Source organism: Heptranchias perlo, unplaced genomic scaffold (genome assembly GCF_035084215.1).
Source record: "Heptranchias perlo isolate sHepPer1 unplaced genomic scaffold, sHepPer1.hap1 HAP1_SCAFFOLD_1306, whole genome shotgun sequence".
Classification (NCBI taxonomy): domain Eukaryota; kingdom Metazoa; phylum Chordata; class Chondrichthyes; order Hexanchiformes; family Hexanchidae; genus Heptranchias; species Heptranchias perlo.
The window spans coordinates 1,489-22,395 of NW_027138544.1; the positions used below are offsets into that span (position 1 = coordinate 1,489).

The following is a 20,907-nucleotide window of genomic DNA, read 5'->3' on the forward strand; positions in this document are numbered from 1 at the left end:
CTCACCATATCCCCCAATCCCACCCTCTCACCATATCCCCCAAACCCACCCTCTCACCATATCCCCAACCTCACCTTCTCACCATATCCCCCAATCCCACCCTCTCCCCATATCCCCCAATCCCACCCTCTCACCATATCCCCAATCCCACCTTCTCACCATATCCCCCAATCCCACCCTCTCACCATATCCCCCAATCCCACCCTCTCACCATATCCCCCAATCCCACCCTCTCACCATATCCCCAATCCCACCTTCTCACCATATCCCCCAATCTCACCCTCTCACCATATCCCCCAATCCCACCCTCTCACCATATCCCCCAATCCCACCCTCTCACCATATCCCCCAATCCCACCTTCTCACCATATCCCCCAATCCCACCTTCTCACCATATCCCCCAATCCCACCTTCTCACCATATCCCCCAATCCCACCTTCTCACCATATCCCCCAATCCCACCCTCTCACCATATCCCCCAATCCCACCCTCTCACCATATCCCCCAATCCCACCTTCTCACCATATCCCCCAATCCCACCTTCTCACCATATCCCCCAATCCCACCCTCTCACCGTATCCCCCAATCTCACCCTCTCCCCATATCCCCCAACCCCACCTTCTCACCCTCCCACCATATTACCCGGTTACTCCGCTGCCTGTACCTCTCACCATTATCAGCCCCATTTCTTTATTATTCAAACCACGTTGTAAAGAGCAGGTTTTTAGAAACAGCCCTGGAGCAAACTGACGATTGATTGCCCTCAGCTGACAGAGTGAAGAATTACTTTGGTCTCAGCCTGCGCATCGAGCAGGTTAGCCCAGCAAGTTCACGGTCCATCTGGGTCCTTCATCATTTCCACCTCATCGGCACGGCCTCTCGCTCCCCATCAGTGGTCGTTCAAACCCATCGACATCACCAAAACCAATGACCACCATCGCTCGCATTCAGTCTGCCACCACCACTCACAGCAGATTCCAGGACTGATTAATAAGAAAGGTCAAGTCCAATAAAGATTCAGACACACGAGGAGTGAAGCTCATCTTGGGCGATAGTCCAAAAACGGGCAATAGCAAATCGGCAGCCTGTTTTACTCCCGGCTCGGTTTTCTGTTCCTTCCCCCTTTTATAGTAAATAAATCTTACATCACCGGCATTTGTAACTCGTTCCGAAATGTCAAAGTTCACAACTGGTCCCATGAAATGAAGGAACGTTCTGTTTTCTTGCACCGTCAGTCCAACTGCTTCTTGTCACAAATTATTCATTCTCAGGATGTGGGCGTCGCTGGCGAGGCCGGCATTTATTGCCCATCCCTAATTGCCCTTGAGAAGGTGGTGGTGAGCCGCTTTCTTGAACCGCTGCAGTCCGTGTGGTGACGGTTCTCCCACAGTGCTGTTAGGAAGGGAGTTCCAGGATTTTGACCCAGCAACAATGAAGGAACGGCGATATATTTCCAAGTCGGGATGGTGTGTGACTTGGAGGGGAACGTGCAGGTGGTGTTGTTCCCATGTGCCTGCTGCCCTTGTCCTTCTAGGTGGTAGAGATCGCGGGTTTGGGAGGTGCTGTCGAAGAAGCCTTGGCGAGTTGCTGCAGTGCATCCTGTGGATGGTACACACTGCAGCCACAGTGCGCCGGTGGTGAAGGGAGTGAATGTTTAGGGTGGTGGATGGGGTGAATATTGAGTCCAGTGGTTGGGGCTTTGATCAAACATACTCCTCGATTCTCTCTATCTACCCTATCAAATCCCTTTATCATTTTAAACACCTCAATCAGATCAACTCTCAACCTTCCAAACTCGAGGGAACACAAGCTAAGTCTATGCAAGATGGCCTCATAATTTAACCCTTCAAGCCCGGGAAAGAGAGCAAGAGGGAAAGAAAGAAAGAGAGACCTCATTATGTCCCAAAGAACATCACAGCCAATGAAGTACTTTTTGAAGTGTAGTCACTGTTGTAATGTAGGAAACGCAGCAGACAATTTGAGCACAGCAAGATCCCACAAACAGCAATGAGATAATGACCCGATCATCCGTTTTTTAGTGATGTTGGTTGAGGGATAAATATTGGCCCCAGGGCACTGGGGAGAACTCCCCTGCTCTTCTTCAAATAGTGCCATGGGATCTTTTACACCCACCCGAGAGGGGCAGACAGGGCCTCGGTTTAACGCCTCATCCAAAAGACGGCCCCTCCGACAGTGCGGCGCTCCCTCAGTACTGACCCTCCGACAGTGCAGCGCTCCCTCAGTACTGACCCTCCGACAGTGCGGCGCTCCCTCAGTACTGACCCTCCGACAGTGCAGCGCTCCCTCAGTACTGACCCTCCTACAGTGCAGCACTCCCTCAGTACTGACCCTCCAACAGTGCAGCACTCCCTCAGTACTGACCCTCTGACAGTGCGGCGCTCCCTCAGTACTGACCCTCCAACAGTGCGGCACTCCCTCAGTACTGACCCTCCAACAGTGCGGCACTCCCTCAGTACTGACCCTCCGACAGTGCAGCACTCCCTCAGTACTGACCCTCTGACAGTGCAGCACTCCCTCAGTACTGACCCTCCGACAGTGCAGCACTCCCTCAGTACTGACCCTCCAACAGTGCGGCACTCCCTCAGTACTGACCCTCCGACAGTGCAGCACTCCCTCAGTACTGACCCTCTGACAGTGCAGCGCTCCCTCAGTACTGACCCTCCGACAGTGCGGCACTCCCTCAGTACTGACCCTCCGACAGTGCAGCACTCCCTCAGTACTGACCCTCTGACAGTGCAGCACTCCCTCAGTACTGACCCTCCGACAGCGCGGCGCTCCCTCAGTACTGACCCTCCGACAGCGCAGCGCTCCCTCAGTACTGACCCTCCGACAGTGTGGCGCTCCCTCAGTACTGACCCTCCGACAGTGCAGCACTCCCTCAGTACTGACCCTCCAACAGTGCGGCACTCCCTCAGTACTGACCCTCCGACAGTGCAGCACTCCCTCAGTACTGACCCTCCAACAGTGCGGCACTCCCTCAGTACTGACCCTCCAACAGTGCGGCACTCCCTCAGTACTGACCCTCCGACAGTGCAGCACTCCCTCAGTACTGACCCTCTGACAGTGCAGCACTCCCTCAGTACTGACCCTCCGACAGTGCAGCACTCCCTCAGTACTGACCCTCTGACAGTGCAGCGCTCCCTCAGTACTGACCCTCCGACAGTGCAGCACTCCCTCAGTACTGACTCTCTGACAGTGCAGCGCTCCCTCAGTACTGACCCTCCGACGGCGCAGCGCTCCCTCAGTACTGACCCTCTGACAGTGCAGCACTCCCTCAGTACTGACCCTCCGACAGCGCAGCGCTCCCTCAGTACTGACCCTCCGACAGCGCAGCGCTCCCTCAGTACTGACCCTCCGACAGTGCAGCGCTCCCTCAGTACTGCACTGGGAGTGTCAGCCTGGATTACATAGAATTACATAGAATGTACAGCACTGAAACAGGCCATTCGGCCCAACTGGTCTATGCTGGTGTTTTATGCTCCCTTCTCCCTCCCTACTTCTCACCATATCCTTCTATTCCTTTCTCCCTCATGTGTTTATCGAGCTTCCCCTTAAATGTATCTATACTATTAACCTCAACTACTCCTTGTGGGAGCGAGTTCCACATTCTCACCACTCTCTGGGTAAAGAATACTCTGAATTCCCTCTTTCGATTTATTGGATCCCTATTGGACGATCTTATTTTCTCCATGTCTGCCCTATCAAACCCTTTCATAATCTGAAAGACCTTGAGCTGGATTTTGTGCTCAAGTCTAATGGGGGACTTGAACCCACGACCTTCTGACTCAGAGGTGAGAGTGCTCCTCACTGAGCCCCGGAGAGGTAGAGTCACTGTGTAAGGGGAAGTTGGAGGGCCGCCATTAACAAACTCCCTTTTCCTGACAATCTCCACCATCTGTGACTTATTCAATCTGCGAATCGATAACCCACGTCAGCACTCTCTCAGCATCCACTCCTTGTCCTTCTAGGAAGTGGTTGAGCATCCTCCATGTGGTTCCAAACCCAACACCTCCTGGGGCGACAGAACCAACAAGCGGGAGACCACGCACTAAGTTCTCGCCCAGCATTATCCCACTGCCGGCACTATTGGACGGTAGCTTGTAAATAAGGGCCGTGCTTATTTTCTTCATGAGGGGTGAATGTATTTGACCCTCCAAGTCCTCCACTGGCATCTCGATCTCAAGAGATATTCTTCTGAGGGGCTCCTCATCAAGCCCAAAGATCTTGTAGTAATTGGGCAGATATTTCTTCAATATTGTAACATCGCACATAATCCCCAATCCTGGAATGGGAGTGGCTGTGGCCACAGGTGATACCAAAGCCATCTCCCAAATCTCCGTGCTCAGAAAATTCTTTTTCCTCGCAATGATTCCTGAACAGGAAGTGGCAAAGGATCTCTGTAACGCTTGTTTCCTGTATTTGGGCAACTCGCTTTCCAAAGTCTCTTGGAGCAACTCAGAGTCGTATTCTTTGAAATGGAAGGCTGATACGAGGAAGACCTGGGGAGAGTTCACACCTGCCTGTCCTGTTCCAAGTACATCAGCGAATCAATTGCAGCATTTGGTGCTGTCGAACTCTGACGGACGGTGTTTCTTAGACGCCTCAATCTCGTTGTCAATCTTCGTACGGGCAAAGTAGAACTGTTTGCCCCTTTCGTTAATCCGTTTGGCCAGCTTGGCGTGATTCTCTTTGAAGCGCTCGGAGGCAACGACGATGAAGAAGTTGTAACTCTCGAAGCCCACCTGCTCCAAGTAATTGTTCAACTGGAAGTTACAGGTCCCTAATCCTGGGAGCTCCCAGTTATGAAACGTTGGATGGGGGTACATGGTTGGCGCCATTGTGGTTTCCGTTACTCCAGTTGGAGCAGCTCCACCCTGATCATCGAGGACATCGCGGATGGCATTGACCGGGGAGGACTTCCCAGCTCCCGTCTCCCCAATAACACCAATATTGAGCGTTACGTTGTCTGTCGATTTGAGGCACAATAACATTTTAGAGGCAACTTCAGGGAGTCCTCCTGATTCAAACGCTCTGTCCATTTCTTCTCGTCCTTCTTTGCTAATGTGTTGAAATATTTCATATCTGGAAATGTAACAATGCACACGGTGACTGAGGTTAAACATCTTACATTAAATATTAAACATACAAATACATCACAAGCGTTAACATTTGTCAAGCTCAAGATGTTTGCTACTTCAATGAATGGCAGGCGACCAAAGTCAACCAAATCCTTAAAATGGGATGGATTTAGGAACCAGCAATATACTACTACTACTACTACTACTACTATTACTACTACAACAACAACAACAACAACAACTTGATTTTTCTCGAGCGTCTTTAATAAAGAAAAACGTCCCAAGGTGCTTCACAGAGCTGCGAGGAAAAGAAATGGGTCCTGAGCCACACAGGGCAATGTTAGGAGGAGTCACCAAAAACCCAGTCAAATAGGTGGGTTTTGAGGAGGGTCTTAAGGGAAGTGGGGAGTCGCCAGGGGGTTTAGGGAGGGAATTCCAGAGCTTGGGACCTAGGTGGCAGACGGCAATGGTGGGACGAAGAGGCCAGAGTCAGAAGAATGGCGAGTTCGGAGGGGACGTTGCCGGGTTGGAGGAGGTTACAGAGACCGGGTAGGATTTAAATATGAGGATGAGAATTTTAAATTTGAGGCATTTGGGGACTTGGAGCTAATGTAGGTCAGCGAGGACAGAATCATAGAAACATAGACAATAGGAGCAAGAGTAGGCCATTCGGCCCTTCGGGCCTGCTCCGCCATTCAAAATGATCATGGCTGATCGTCTAACTCAGTACCCTGTTCCCGTTTTTTCCCCATATCCCTTGATCCCTTTAGCATTAAGAAATATATCTATCTCCTTCTTGAATACATCTAATGACTTGGCCTCCACTGCCTTCTGTGGTAGAGAATTCCACAGGTTCACCACCCTCTGAGTGAAGAAATTTCTCCTCATCTCGGTTCTAAATAGCATACCCCGTATCCTGAGACTGTGACCCCTGGTTCTGGACTCCCCAGCCATCGGGAACATCCTCCCTGCATCTAGTCTGTCTAGTCCTGTTAGAATTTTATATGTTTCGATGAGATCACCTCTCATTCTTCTAAACTCTAGTGAATATATTGAGAGATTGGGCTTAGTCGACCCAATCTCTCCTCAGGGATGAGGGGTGAACGGGACTTGGTGCAAGTTAGGATACGGGCAGCAATGTTTTGGATGAGCTGAAGTTTACAGAGGGTGGAAGGTGGGAGGCCGGCCAGGAGAGCAGTGGAAAAGTCAAAGTTGGAGATAACAAAAACATGGATGAGGGTTTGTGCAGCAGATGAGCTGAGGCAGGGGTGGACACGGGCGATGTTACAGAGTTGAAAGTAAGTGGTCTTTGTGATGGAGAGGATATAAGAACATAAGAACATAAGAAATAGGAGCAGGAGTAGGCCAATCGGCCCCTCGAGCCTGCTCCGCCATTCAATAAGATCATGGCTGATCTGATCCTAACCTCAAATCTAACTTCATGTCCAATTTCCTGCCCGCTCCCCGTAACCCCTAATTCCCTTTACTTCTAGGAAACTGTCTATTTCTGTTTTAAATTTATTTTATGATGTAGCTTCCACAGCTTCCTGGGGCAGCAAATTCCACAGACCTACTACCGTCTGAGTGAAGAAGTTTCTCCTCATCTCAGTTTTGAAAGAGCAGCCCCTTATTCTAAGATTATGCCCCCTAGTTCTAGTTTCATCTATCCTTGGGAACATCCTTACCGCATCCACCCGATCAAGCCCCTTCACAATCTTATATGTTTCAATAAGATCGCCTCTCATTCTTCTGAACTCCAATGAGTAGAGTCCCAATCTAATCAACCTCTCCTCATATGTCCGCCCCCTCATCCCCGGGATTAGCCGAGTGAACCTTCTTTGTACTGCCTCGAGAGCAAGTATGTCTTTTCTTAAGTATGGAGACCAAAACTGTATGCAGTATTCCAGGTGCGGTCTCACCAATACCTTATATAACTGCAGCAATACCTCCTTGTTTTTATATTCTATCCCCCGAGCAATAAAAGCCAACATTCCGTTGGCCTTCTTGATCACCTGCTGCACCTGCATACTAACTTTTTGATTTTCTTGCACTAGGACCCCCAGATCCCTTTGTACTGCAGTACTTTCCAGTTTCTCGCCATTAAGATAATAACTTGCTCTCTGACTTTTCCTGCCAAAGTGCATAACCTCACATTTTCCAATATTGTATTGCATCTGCCAAATCTCCGCCCACTCACCCAGCCTGTCTATATCCCCTTGTAGGTTTTTTATGTCCTCCTCACTCTCTACTTTCCCTCCCATCTTTGTATCATCTGCAAACTTTGATATGTTACACTCGGTCCCCTCCTCCAAATCGTTAATATAGATTGTAAAGAATTGGGGACCCAGCACCGACCCCTGCGGAACACCACTGGCTACTGGTTGCCAGTCCGAGAATGAACCATTTATCCCAACTCTCTGCTTCCTGTTAGATAACCAATCCTCCACCCATGCCAGAATATTACCCCCAATCCAGTGATTCTTTATCTTGAGCAATAATCTTTTATGTGGCACCTTGTCGAATGCCTTCTGGAAGTCTAAATACACTACGTCCACTGGTTCCCCTTTATCCACCCTGTACGTTATGTCCTCAAAGAACTCAAGCAAATTTGTCAGACATGACTTCCCCTTCGTAAAGCCATGCTGACTTTGTCCTATTAAATTATGTTTATCCAAATGTTCCGCTACTGTCTCCTTAATAATAGACTCCAAAATTTTACCCACCACAGATGTTAGGCTAACTGGTCTATAATTTCCAGCCTTCTGCCTACTACCCTCTTTAAATAAGGGTGTTACATTAGCAGTTTTCCAATCTGCCGGAACCTTTGCCGAGTCCAGAGAATTTTGGAAAATTATTACCAAAGCATCCACAATCCCTACTGCCACTTCCCTCAAGACCCTAGGATGTAAGCCATCGGGTCCAGGGGATTTATCCGCCTTGAGTCCCATTAATTTACTGAGTACCAATTCCTTAGTGATTTTAATCGTGTTTAGCTCCTCCCCCCCTCGAGCCCCCTGTTTGTCCAGTGTTGGGATATTCTTAGTGTCCTCTACCGTAAAGACTGAAACAAAATATTTGTTCAGCATTTTTGCCATCTCCATGTTTCCCACCATTAATTTCCCGGTCTCATCCTCTAAGGGACCTAAGTTTGCCTGAGCCACCCTTTTTCTTTTTATATAACTGTAGAAACTCTTGCTATCTATTTTTATATTTTTTGCTAATTTATTTTCATAATCTATCTTCCCTTTCTTAATCAATCCTTTCGTTACTTTTTGCTGTCTTTTGAAGACTTCCCAATCTTCTATCCTCCCACTAAGTTTGGCTACCTTATATGTCCTTGTTTTTAGTCGGATACTATCCTTAATTTCTTTACTTAGCCATGGATGGCTGTCATTTCTTTTACACCCTCTTTTCCTCAGTGGAATATATATTTTTTGAAAGTTGTAAAATAACTCCTTAAACGAACACCACTGCTCATGTACCGTTTTACCCTTTAATCTATTTTCTCAGTCCACTTTAATATGGGTTTGGAACCTCAGCTCAGAGATGATTAGGACGCCAAGTTAGCATACAGTCTGGTTCAGCCTGACAGTGGCCAGAGAGGGGGATGGAATTGGTGGTGAGGGTACAGAGTTTGTGGCGGGGGCCGAAGATGATGGCTTCAGTCTTCCCACTGTTTAACCAAAGGAAACTGTGGCTCAGCCAGGACTGCATGTGGGAGAAGCAATCTGACAACACAAGAGGCAGTGGTGGGCTCGAGAGAGGTGGCGGAGAGGTAGAGCTGGATGTCATCAACGTGCATATAGAATCTGACCCCATGTCTGTAATGATGTCGTGAAGAGTCAGCAAGAAGGGCCGAGGACTCCAGAGGTAACGGTACGGGAGCAGGAAGAGAAACCATTGTTCCTCTAGCCAAGCTGTTCCAGTACAGCTACAACACTGGCATTTACCCAACAATGTGGAAAATTGCCCAGGTATGTCCTGTCCACAAAAAGCAGGACAAATCCAATCCGGCCAATTACCGCCCCATCAGTCTACTCTCAATCATCAGCAAAGTGATGGAAGGTGTCGTTGACAGTGCTATCAAGCGGCACTTACTCACCAATAACCTGCTCACCGATGCTCAGTTTGGGTTCCGCCAGGACCACTCGGCTCCAGACCTCATTACAGCCTTGGTCCAAACATGGACAAAGAGCTGAATTCCAGAGGGGAGGTGAGAGTGACTGCCCTTGACATCAAGGCAGCATTTGACCGAGTGTGGCACCAAGGAGCCCCAGTAAAATTGAAGTCAATGGGAATCAGGGGGAAAACTCTCCAGTGGCTGGAGTCATACCTAGCACAAAGGAAGATGGTAGTGGTTGTTGGAGGCCAATCATCTCAGCCCCAGGACATTGCTGCAGGAGTTCCTCAAGGCAGTGTCCTAGGCCCAACCATCTTCAGCTGCTTCATCAATGACCTTCCCTCCATCATAAGGTCAGAATGGGGATGTTCGCTGATGATTGCACAGTGTTCAGTTCCATTCGCAACCCCTCAAATAATGAAGTAGTCTGAGCCAGCATGCAGCAAGACCTGGACAACATCCAGGCTTGGGCTCATATGTGGCAAGTAATATTCGCGCCAGATAAGTGCCAGGCAATGACCATCTCCAACAAGAGAGAGTCTAACCACCTCCCCTTGACATTCAACAGCATTACCATCGCCGAATCCCCCACCATCAACATCCTGGGGGTCACCATTGACCAGAAACTAAACTGGACCAGCCAAATAAATACTGTGGCTATGAGAGCAGGTCAGAGGCTGGGTATTCTGCAGCGAGTGATTCACCTCCTGACTCCCCAAAGCCTTTCCACCATCTACAAGGCACAAGTCAGGAGAGTGATGGAATACTCTCCGCTTGCCTGGATGAGTGCAGCTCCAACAACACTCAAGAAGCTCGACACCATCCAAGATAAAGCAGCCCGCTTGATTGGCACCCCATCCACCACCCTAAACATTCACTCCCTTCACCATCGGTGCACAGTGCCTGCAGTGTGTACCATCCACAGGATGCACTGCAGCAACTCGCCAAGGCTTCTTCAACAGCACCTCCCAAACCCGCGACCTCTACCACCGTCTTTTGCGGTCTCTCCTGAATGTTGAAATTTGCCTGCTACAGCACTTTACACAACAGCGTTATGTCACCCTGTGACAGGGGGACGTCAAAGAGGAAATCATTTCCGCTGCTTTAAGAAATTACAGATTGTTTTGATGAATCTCTGTTCCTATGATTCTAAGATTCTGAGATTCTATGTTTCTATGATTCTATGATTCTATGTTTCTATGATTCTATGTTTCTATGATTCTATGTTTCTATGATTCTATGTTTCTCTGATTTTATGATTCTAATTTTCTATGATTCTATTTTTCTGTGATTCTATATTTCTCTGATTTTATGATTCTATGATTCTATGTTTCTGTAATTCTATAGGAACATAGGAACAGGAGTAGGCCATTCAGCCCCTCGTGACTGCTTTGCCATTTGATAAGATCATGGCGGATCTGTGATCTAACTCCATATACCTGCCTTTGGCCCATATCCCTTAATACCTTTGGTTGCCAAAAAGCTATCTATCTCAGATTTAAATTTAGCAATTGAGCTAGTATCAATTGCCGTTTGCGAAAGAGAGTTCCAAACTTCTACCACCCTTTGTGTGTAGAAATGTTTTCTAATCTCGCCCCTGAAAGGTCTGGCTCTAATTTTTAGACTGTGCCCCCTGCTCCTAGAATCCCCAAACAGCGGAAATAGTTTCTCTCTATCCACCCTAACCGTTCCCCTTAATATCTTATAAACTTCGATCAGATCAACCCTTAACCTTCGAAACTCTAGAGAATACAACCCCAATTAGTGTAATCTCTCCTCGTAACTTAACCCTTGAAGTCCGGGTATCATTCTAGTAAACCTACGCTGCACTCCCTCCAAGGCCAATATGTCCTTCCGAAGGTGCGGTGCCCAGAACTGCTCACAGTACTCCAGGTGCGGTCTAACCAGGGTTTTGTATAGCTGCAGCATAACTTCTGCCCCCTTGTACTCTAGTCCTCTAGATATAAAGGCCAGCATTCCATTAGCCTTATTGATTATTTACTGCATCTGTTCATGACACTTCAATGATCTATGTACCTGAACCCCTAAGTCCCTTTGGACATCCACTGTTTTTAACTTTTCACCATTTAGAAAGTAACCTGTTCTATCCTTTTTTGATCCAAAGTGGATGACCTCACATTTGCCTACATTGAATTCCATTTGCCACAGTTTTGCCCATTCACCTAATCTATCAATTTGGTTTGTAATTTTATGTTTTCATCTACACTGCTTACAATGCCACCAATCTTTGTGTCATCGACAAACTTAGATATGAGACTTTCTATGCCTTCATCTAAGTCGTTAATAAATATTGTGAATAATTGAGGCCCCAAGACAGATCCCTGCGGGACTCCACTAGTCACATCCTGCCAATGTGAGTACCTTCCCATTATCCCTACTCTCTGTCGCCTTTCGCTCAGTCAACTTCCTAACCAAGTCCGTACTTTTCCCTTGATTCCATGGGCTTCTATCTTAGCTAACAGTCTCTTATGTGGGACCTTATCAAATGCCTTCTGGAAGTCCACATAAATAACATCCATTGACATTCCCCTGTCCACTACTTTAGTCACCTCTTCAAAGAATTCAATCAGGTTTGTCAGGCACGACCTACCTTTCACAAATCCATGCTGGCTCTCTCTGATTAACTGAAAATTCTCGAGGTGTTCAGTCACCCTATCCTTAATTATAGACTCCAGCATTTTCCCCACAACAGATGTTAGGCTAACTGGTCTATAATTCCCTGGTTTCCCTCTCTCTCCTTTCTTAAAAAGCGGAGTGACATGTGCAATTTTCCAATCCAGAGGGTCAGTTCCTGAATCTAGAGAACTTTGAAAGATTATAGTTAGGGCATCTGCAATGTGCTCACCTACTTCCTTTAAAACCCTGGGATGGAAACCATCTGGTCCTGGGGATTTGTCACTCTTTAGTGCTATTATTTTCTTCATTACTGTTGCTTTACTTATGTTAATTTTATTGAGTCCCTGTCCCCGATTCAATATTAGTTTTCTTGGGATTTCTGGCATGCTGTCCTCTTTTTCTACTGTAAATACTGATGCAAAGTAATTGTTCAACATGTCCACCATTTCCCCATTGTCAATGACAATATCCCCACTTTCAGTTTTTAAGGGGCCAACACTGCTCCTGACCACCCTCTTTTTCCTAATATAACTATAAAAGTTCTTCGTATTGGTTTTGATATCCCTTGCAAGTTTCTTTTCACACTCTCTTTTTGTAGCTCTTACTATCTGTTTTGTGACCCTTTGTTGATCTTTGTATCTTTCCCATTCGCCAGGATCTGTGCCATTTTTTGCCTTTTTGTATGCCCTTTCCTTATGTCTTATACTGTCCCTTACCTCTTTAGTTGTCCATGGCTGTTTTTTTGGCAAGTAGAGTTCTTGCCCCTCAGGGGTATAAACCGATTCTGTATCACGTTAAATGTTTCTTTAAACATTTCCCACTGATCATCAGTCGTTTTACCCATTAACAGATTTGCCCAGTTTACTGTGGACAGTCTCTGTCTCATCCCATTGAAGTCGGCCTTGCCCAAGTCTAGAATCTTAGCAGCTGATTCACTTTTTTCCCTTTCAAACACTACATTGAACTCGATCATGTTATGATCACTATTGGATAGATGTTCACGCACAGTTAAGCTTTTATGATTCTATATTTCTATGATTTTATGCTCCTGTGATTCTATGATTATATGTTTCTATGATTCTATAATTCTATGATTCTATGAATCTATGATTCTCTGATTCTATGATTCTGATTCTCTGATTCTATGATTCTGATTCTCTGATTCTGATTCTATGATTCTGATTCTCTGATTCTGATTGTCTGATTCTATGATTCTGATTCTCTGATTCTGATTCTATGATTCTGATTCTCTGATTCTGATTCTCTGATTCTCTGATTCTGATTCTATGATTCTGATTCTATGATTCTCTGATTCTATGAATCTATGATTCTCTGATTCTATGATTCTGATTCTCTGATTCTATGATTCTGATTCTCTGATTCTGATTCTATGATTCTGATTCTCTGATTCTGATTGTCTGATTCTATGATTCTGATTCTCTGATTCTGATTCTATGATTCTGATTCTCTGATTCTGATTCTATGATTCTGATTCTATAATTCTATGATTCTATGAATCTATGATTCTCTGATTCTATGATTCTGATTCTCTGATTCTATGATTCTGATTCTCTGATTCTGATTCTATGATTCTGATTCTCTGATTCTGATTGTCTGATTCTATGATTCTGATTCTCTGATTCTGATTCTATGATTCTGATTCTCTGATTCTGATTCTCTGATTCTATGATTCTGATTCTCTGATTCTGATTCTATGATTCTGATTCTCTGATTCTGATTCTATGATTCTGATTCTCTGATTCTGATTCTCTGATTCTCTGATTCTGATTCTATGATTCTGATTCTCTGATTCTGATTCTCTGATTCTATGATTCTGATTCTCTGATTCTGATTCTATGATTCTGATTCTCTGATTCTGATTCTCTGATTCTCTGATTCTGATTCTATGATTCTGATTCTATGATTCTCTGATTCTATGACTGTGATGGTCACCAATCCTGTCCTCATTCAGTCTCCTCACTTTCCAGCAGAGGTCACTGGAGAGTGTTCAGCAGTCGGATCCTTGCAAGGATTTGCTGATCCTGGGAAGATTTGCTGCTGGGGTTGGACGATGAAGGGTGGCAGGAGGCTCCTGTGGAGCATAACCACCGGCTTGGACCTGTTGGGCCGAATGGCCTGTTTCTGTGCTGTACATTAAGAACATAAGAACATAAGAAATAGGAGCAGGAGTAGGCCAATCGGCCCCTCGAGCCTGCTCCGCCATTCAATAAGATCATGGCCGATCTGATCCTAACCTCAAATCTAAATTCATGTCCAATTTCCTGCCCGCTCCCCGTAACCCCTAATTCCCTTTACTTCTAGGAAACTGTCTATTTCTGTTTTAAATTTATTTAATGATGTAGCTTCCACAGCTTCCTGGGGCAGCAAATTCCACAGACCTACCACCCTCTGAGTGAAGAAGTTTCTCCTCATCTCAGTTTTGAAAGAGCAGCCCCTTATTCTAAGATTATGCCCCCTAGTTCTAGTTTCACCCATCCTTGGGAACATCCTTACTGCATCCACCCGATCAAGCCCCTTCACAATCTTATATGTTTCAATAAGATCGCCTCTCATTCTTCTGAACTCCAATGAGTAGAGTCCCAATCTACTCAACCTCTCCTCATATATCCGCCCCCTCATCCCCGGGATTAACCGAGTGAACCTTCTTTGTACTGCCTCGAGAGCAAGTATGTCTTTTCTTAAGTATCCCTGGGGTCCCTGGGTTTAGTTTCCCCACCCAGCCTAGCGTCGCTGTGGCCTAATTTAGCGTCCTGGCCATTTTATGGGCTGACTTACTGGGATTGGTCGGTGGTCTGTAAGGTTCAATGTCACATCGTGAGCCATCGGAAGATTAACTTTTTACCAAAGTCAAACATACCTCTTGAGTTCACCAATTTTGTCTTCGATGGTGTTATGGAATGAGGGGAAATGATAGAGATCAGAGTCGCTGTTGGACACCAGGAAAATTGTTGGGGATTGCAGGCCCTCTTCTGCTAACGAATGATGACACAGTGAGGTGATGTCTTCAAGTACTGAATCGAGTTGATGTACGGTACTAATTATGGTCCCATACATTTTCATATCAATGTCGACCCTGGAGCCAGGGCATCTTTGGCGAGCTTGGTATAATCAGCAGAAAACCTATCCAAGGGGGAGACGATGATGAGCAGGTCACACTGGTCCAATCCGATGTTGCTCCCACTGTTCGATGGAAACTCCCAGACTGTTACGTTGGGATGTTTTGGGTGACCGTACGAGACGGCCGATCCAGTATTAGGGGCTGGAGACACTCCCCCGTCCCCAACATCTCGCAAAGTGTTAATCAGCGATGTCTTTCCCGCACCTGGTGCCCGAACCACTGCAATCCAGGTGCATCCGTTTTTTTAGAGCTGATCCGTGACCCCACGGAGAGAAAGTCAGCGAAACACGAGAACAATCAAATATCATCCCCCTGACAATGTAAAACAGCATCAGTATAAGAAACACTTCATTTATCAAACACTCCCAGGGCAGGTACAGCACGGGTTAGATACAGAGGAAAGCTCCCTCTACACTGTCCCATCAAACGCTCCCAGGGCAGGTACAGCACGGGTTAGATACAGAGTAAAGCTCCCTCTACACTGTCCCATCAAACACTCCCAGGGCAGGTACAGCACGGGTTAGATACAGAGTAAAGCTCCCTCTACACTGTCCCATCAAATACTCCCAGGGCAGGTACAGCACGGGTTAGATACAGAGTAAAGCTCCCTCTACACTGTCCCATCAAACACTCCCAGGGCAGGTACAGTGTTAGATACAGAGTAAAGCTCCCTCTACACTGTCCCATCAAACACTCCCAGAGCAGGTACAGCACGGGTTAGATACAGAGTAAAGCTCCCTCTACACTGTCCCATCAAACACTCCCAGGGCAGGTACAGCACGGGTTAGATACAGAGTAAAGCTCCCTCTACACTGTCCCATCAAACACTCCCAGGGCAGGTACAGCACGGGTTAGATACAGAGTAAAGCTCCCTCTACACTGTCCCATCAAACACTCCCAGAGCAGGTACAGCACGGGTTAGATACAGAGTAAAGCTCCCTCTACACTGTCCCATCAAACACTCCCAGGGCAGGTACAGCACGGGTTAGATACAGAGTAAAGCTCCCTCTACACTGTCCCATCAAACACTCCCAGGGCAGGTACAGCTGTCCAATTAGTCCCACTACTCCCCCTGCTCTTTCCCCATTCCCCTGTAAATTTTTCCCCTTCAAGTATTTATCCAATTCCCTTTTGAAAGTTATTATTGAATCTGCTTCCACCGCCCTTTCAGGCAGTGAATTCCAGATCAGAACAATTCACTGCGTAAAAATAAATTCTTCTCATCTCCCCCTCTGGTTCTTTTGCCAATTACCTTAAATCTGTGTCCTCTGGTTACCGACCCTCCTGCCACTGGAAATAATTTTTCTTTATTTACTCTATCCAAACCCCTCATGATTTTGAACACCTCAATTAAATCTCCCCTTAACCTTCTCTGCTCTAAGGAGAACAACCCCAGCTTCTCCAGTCTCTCCACATAACTGAAGTCCCTCATCCCTGGAACCATTCTAGTAAATCTCCTCTGCACCCTCTCTAAGGCCTTGACATCCTTCCTAAAGTGCGGTGCCCAGAATTAAACACAATACTCCCGCCTAACCTTAAATCTCTGGATTTTACACACGGCCAAAGATAAAAAAAACAATCACACGGGAAAACATGGAAAACAAAACTCACTGAGCCCTCACTAATGCTGCAGCGACCACAGAGGGAGAGAGAGAGAGAGAGAGGGACTTCTCAAAGCAAACCAAGACTGTTTCAGCAGTTGAAATGATTTGTTAGCCAGGACTGTACAAGAGGAGAGCTCCAAGTTGTACAACTGGTTTCTCTTTTACTGATTTAGATGATCGGTTTCATTTTCTATTTCCCACCCAACACTGATCTTTCTCCTAAATTCTATAATCCAATTTATTCCTGGGATTCGGCCAATTCTGGGAGCTCCATGATGTCCATTGGTTGATCAGGTCATGTGTTCCTGCATCGATTTTTTAAAAATTAACTTATTCTTAGGATTTGGGCAGTGTTACATCGAGTTACATCGAAACTACAGCACAGAAACAGGCCGTTCGGCCCAACTGGTCTGTGCTGGTGTTTATGCTCCACACGAGCCTCCTCCCTCCCTACTTCATCTCACCCTATCACCATATCCTTCTATTCCTTTCTCCCTCATGTGTTTATCGAGCTTCCCCTTAAATGTATCCACACTATTCACCTCAACTACTCCTTGTGGGAGCGAGTTCCACATTCTCACCACTCTCTGGGTAAAGAATTTCTCCTGAATTCCCTTTGGATTTATTAGTGACTATCTTATATTTATGATGTAGTGGTTATGTTATGGGGCTAGTAATCCAGAGAGCATGAGTTTAAATCCCACCACCCCACCGCTAGCACAGGCACCATGGGCCAAATGGCCTCCTTCTGTGCTGTAAGATTCTATGGCTGTTCGAGAATTTGAATTTGGTTTAATAATAAGCAAGTATACAGGAACATGGGAACAGGAGAAGGCCATTCAGCCCCTCAAGCCAGTTCTGCGATTCAATTAGATCATGGCTGATCTGTATCTTAACTCCATTTACCCGCCTTGGTTCCGTAACCCTTAATCCCCTCACCCAACAAAAATCTACCAGCCTCAACAGTATTTTGGGGGAGAGAGTTCCAGATTCCCACTCCCCTTTGTGTGAAGAAGTGCTTCCTGACATCACCCCTGAACGGCCTGGCTCTAATTTTAAGGTTCTGCCCCCTTGTTCTGGACTCCCCCCACCAGAGGAAATAGTTTCTCTCTATCCACCCTATCAAATCCTTCAATCATCATAAACACCTCGATTAGATCACTCCTTAATCTTCTAAACTCGAGGGAATACAAGCCCAGTCTGTGCAACCTGTCCTCGTAATTTAACCCTTTTAGCCCCGGTACAGGGCAATAGTTCTAACAGCCTTACTGTGTGTGTGTGATCACTCACAGTCACCACATCAGGAATCTCAGTCACTTCCACCTCAGGAAGATCAGGAAAGTTCGATGGTGGCCCAAGATTTCAGACACTGAGGTCCCCAGTAGAGCAAATGTGTTGGGCGTAGAGGCGCTGGGAGTAAATGGGCAGAGAAGGCACTTATTCGAATTCCTGATACTCGACTGCCCAAGGACCTCGGTCTCTCTACTTAGTGGAGAACCGATAGAGGTTTATAAAATAATTAAAGGGCTGGATTGTGTCCCTGTTGACAGATTCTTCCAGTTTAACAGGTTGGGGAGGACCAGGTGACATGAGTTTAAACGATGGGAGAGTGGGAACAGACTGGGTGTTGGTCGGTTCCTCTTTCCCCCCGAGAGTAGAGAGTCTCTGGAATGTGTTACCGGCCGGTGTGGTGGGTGCCGACTCTCTGTAAACGTTCAAGAGGGAGCTGGACTGGTTCCTGACTGGGGCAGAGATCACATCATAGAGAAGGGAAGAGTCTTTATAGACAACACTCGGTCCGTGTGATCTCCTGGACTGGTTTCCATCGTCCAAGGGAGGGGGGGGGGGGGGGTCAGAGAGGAATTTCCCAGAGTATTTGTTCCCTTATTGGCCCTGGGTTTTTCTCTGTTCTTTTGCCTCTCCCAGGAGATTACATCTGGGGTGGGAGTCTAGTCGTGATACTTTGGCCTTCATGGTGTGGGGCAGGCCTGATGGACCAACTGGTCTATTCCTGCCCCTCAATTTCCTATGTTCCTGTTCTACGGTGAGCTGAGACTTGGTAAACGCTCTCATGGCAGTCAGTTCTCAAGATGTAAGGATTGCCGAAAGGCCAATCTGAAAAACATACGGCATCTCAACCGACACACGGGAACGCGATAGTTGTGACAGGGGAAAGGGGCAAAGGATGATTCTCGATGACCCGACAATACTCAAAGAAAAAAGCCCAAAGGGAATCAAGGAAAGGTCAGCCCTGGGGTCCATCTGACATCCAATGTCCTTCAGGAGTGAAGTTAGGGAATGCTTCTACACACAAAGGGTGGTAGGAGTTTGGAACTCTCTTCCGGAAATGGCAGTTGATGCTAGCTCAATTGCTAATTTTAAATCTGAGATAGATGGATTTTTGTTAACCAATGGTATTAAGGGATATGGGGCTATGGTGGGTATATAGAGTTAGGTCACAGATCAACCATGATCTCATTGAATGGCGGAACAGGCTCGAGGGGCTGAATGGCCTCCTCCTGTTCCGATATTCCTATGTTCCAATGTTCCTCTGTGTGGGAAAACATTCCTTGTGGAAATCGGACTTTATAATCCACAATCTGTATCAATTGGAAATAAAAAATAAATTGTCGGTTGTCGTCATCGACAAACCAACATTCTTGTGCCCCCCTCCCCCCCGGAACCCTTTCTAAAGCCCCAATATCACCCACCGTGTGAGGGGAACAAAACTGGGCAAAGTATTATACAAGTGCAAAATGGAGTGCAAATGCTTCATATTAAATTGTCCTGGCAATGCAAAATAATATCCTAATTACATGACCCGGGGGCCATACAGTAAACCTCTCCCCCACTCTAGATACAGCCCCCCCACTCCGGATACTCTCCCCCCCTTCGGATACTGTCCCCCCACTCCGGATACTCTCCCTCCACTCCGGATACTCTCCCTCCACTCCGGATACTGTCCCCCCACTCCGGATACTCTCCCCCCACTCCGGATACTCTCCCCCCACTCCGGATACTCTCCCCCCCTTCGGATACTGTCCCCCCACTCCGGATACTCTCCCTCCACTCCGGATATTCACCCCCCTCCAGATACAGTCCCTCCACTCCGGATACTCTCCCTCCACTCCAGATACAGTCCCTCCACTCCGGATATTCTCCCTCCTCCAGATACAGTCCCTCCACTCCGGATACTCTCCCTCCACCCCGGATACTCTCCTCCCTCCGGATACTGTCCCCCCACTCCGGATACTCTCCCTCCACTCCGGATACTCTCCCTCCTCCAGATACAGTCCCTCCACTCCGGATACTCTCCCTCCACTCCGGATACTCTCCCTCCACTCCGGATACTCTCCCCCCTCCAGATACAGTCCCTCCACTCCGGATACTCTCCCCCCTCCAGATACAGTCCCTCCACTCCGGATACTCTCCCTCCACTCCGGATACTCTCCCTCCTCCAGATACAGTCCCTCCACTCCGGATACTCTCCCTCCACTCCGGATACTCTCCCCCCTCCGGATACTGTCCCCCCACTCCGGATACTCTCCCTCCACTCTGGATACAGTCCCTCCACTCCGGATACAGTCCCTCCACTCCGGATACAGTCCCTCCACTCCGGATACTCTCCCTCCTCCAGATACAGTTGCCCCTCTCCGAATACTCTCCCCCCACTCCGAATACTCTCCCCCCTCTCCGAATACTCTCCCCCCTCTCCGAATACTGTGCTCTCTTGAGCATTTCTCCCTTGGTGAACACTTGAGGTGAGTCGAGGCCACTTGTAAACCAGCCAATCGATTCATTTAAGAAGCAAGACATGACTGAAGAGAATACCGTCATCAGAGTGAGATTCAACTATTCCCACCGCTCCTTGTAATATCAAAATAATAAACGATGCAGAGTTTGCCCTCGATATGAGCCCTTTCTTCACTTTACTAATCAGTGTCCCTGAACAACAGATGGGAACAACACCACCTGCACATTCCCCTCCAAGTCACACGCCATCCCGACTTGGAAATATATCGCCGTTCCTTCATCGTCACTGGGTCAAAATCCTGGAACTCCCTTCCTAACAGCACTGTGGGAGAACCTTCACCACACGGACTGCAGCGGTTCAAGAAGGCGGCTCACCACCACCTTCTCAAGGGCAATTAGGGATGGGCAATAAATGCCGGCCTCGCCAGCGACGCCCACATCCCATGAACGGATTTTTTAAAAAACTGACTGATATTTACTTAGAAAGGGAGAGTTCTTTGTCTCTCTGACTGTTTCAACTTCAAACTTACTGCGATCTTTTTGTAAAGAGAGAGA

General features: G+C 47.1%; 1 protein-coding gene across 1 annotated transcript; it reads right to left on the minus strand.

Moving 5' to 3' along the window:
• Positions 1–3,205: 3,205 nt before the first annotated feature.
• LOC137308422 (interferon-inducible GTPase 5-like) lies at positions 3,206–15,271 on the minus strand. The gene is made up of 2 exons (XM_067977150.1): positions 14,735–15,271; positions 3,206–5,103 (listed from the first exon to the last, which is right to left on the minus strand). Exons 1-2 carry the CDS (start codon positions 14,935–14,937, stop codon positions 4,569–4,571), a joined length of 738 nt encoding a protein of 245 aa, XP_067833251.1. The 5' UTR covers positions 14,938–15,271; the 3' UTR covers positions 3,206–4,568.
• Positions 15,272–20,907: the final 5,636 nt, after the last annotated feature.

Coding starts and splice junctions, on each gene's coding strand:
- LOC137308422 (XM_067977150.1), bottom strand. CDS start 14,937: ATGAAAATGTATGGGACCATAATTAGTACCGTACATCAACTCGATTCA. Junction 5,104..14,734: donor AAAATTGGTGAACTCAAGAG/GTATGTTTGACT, acceptor TTACATTTCCAG/ATATGAAATATTTCAACACA.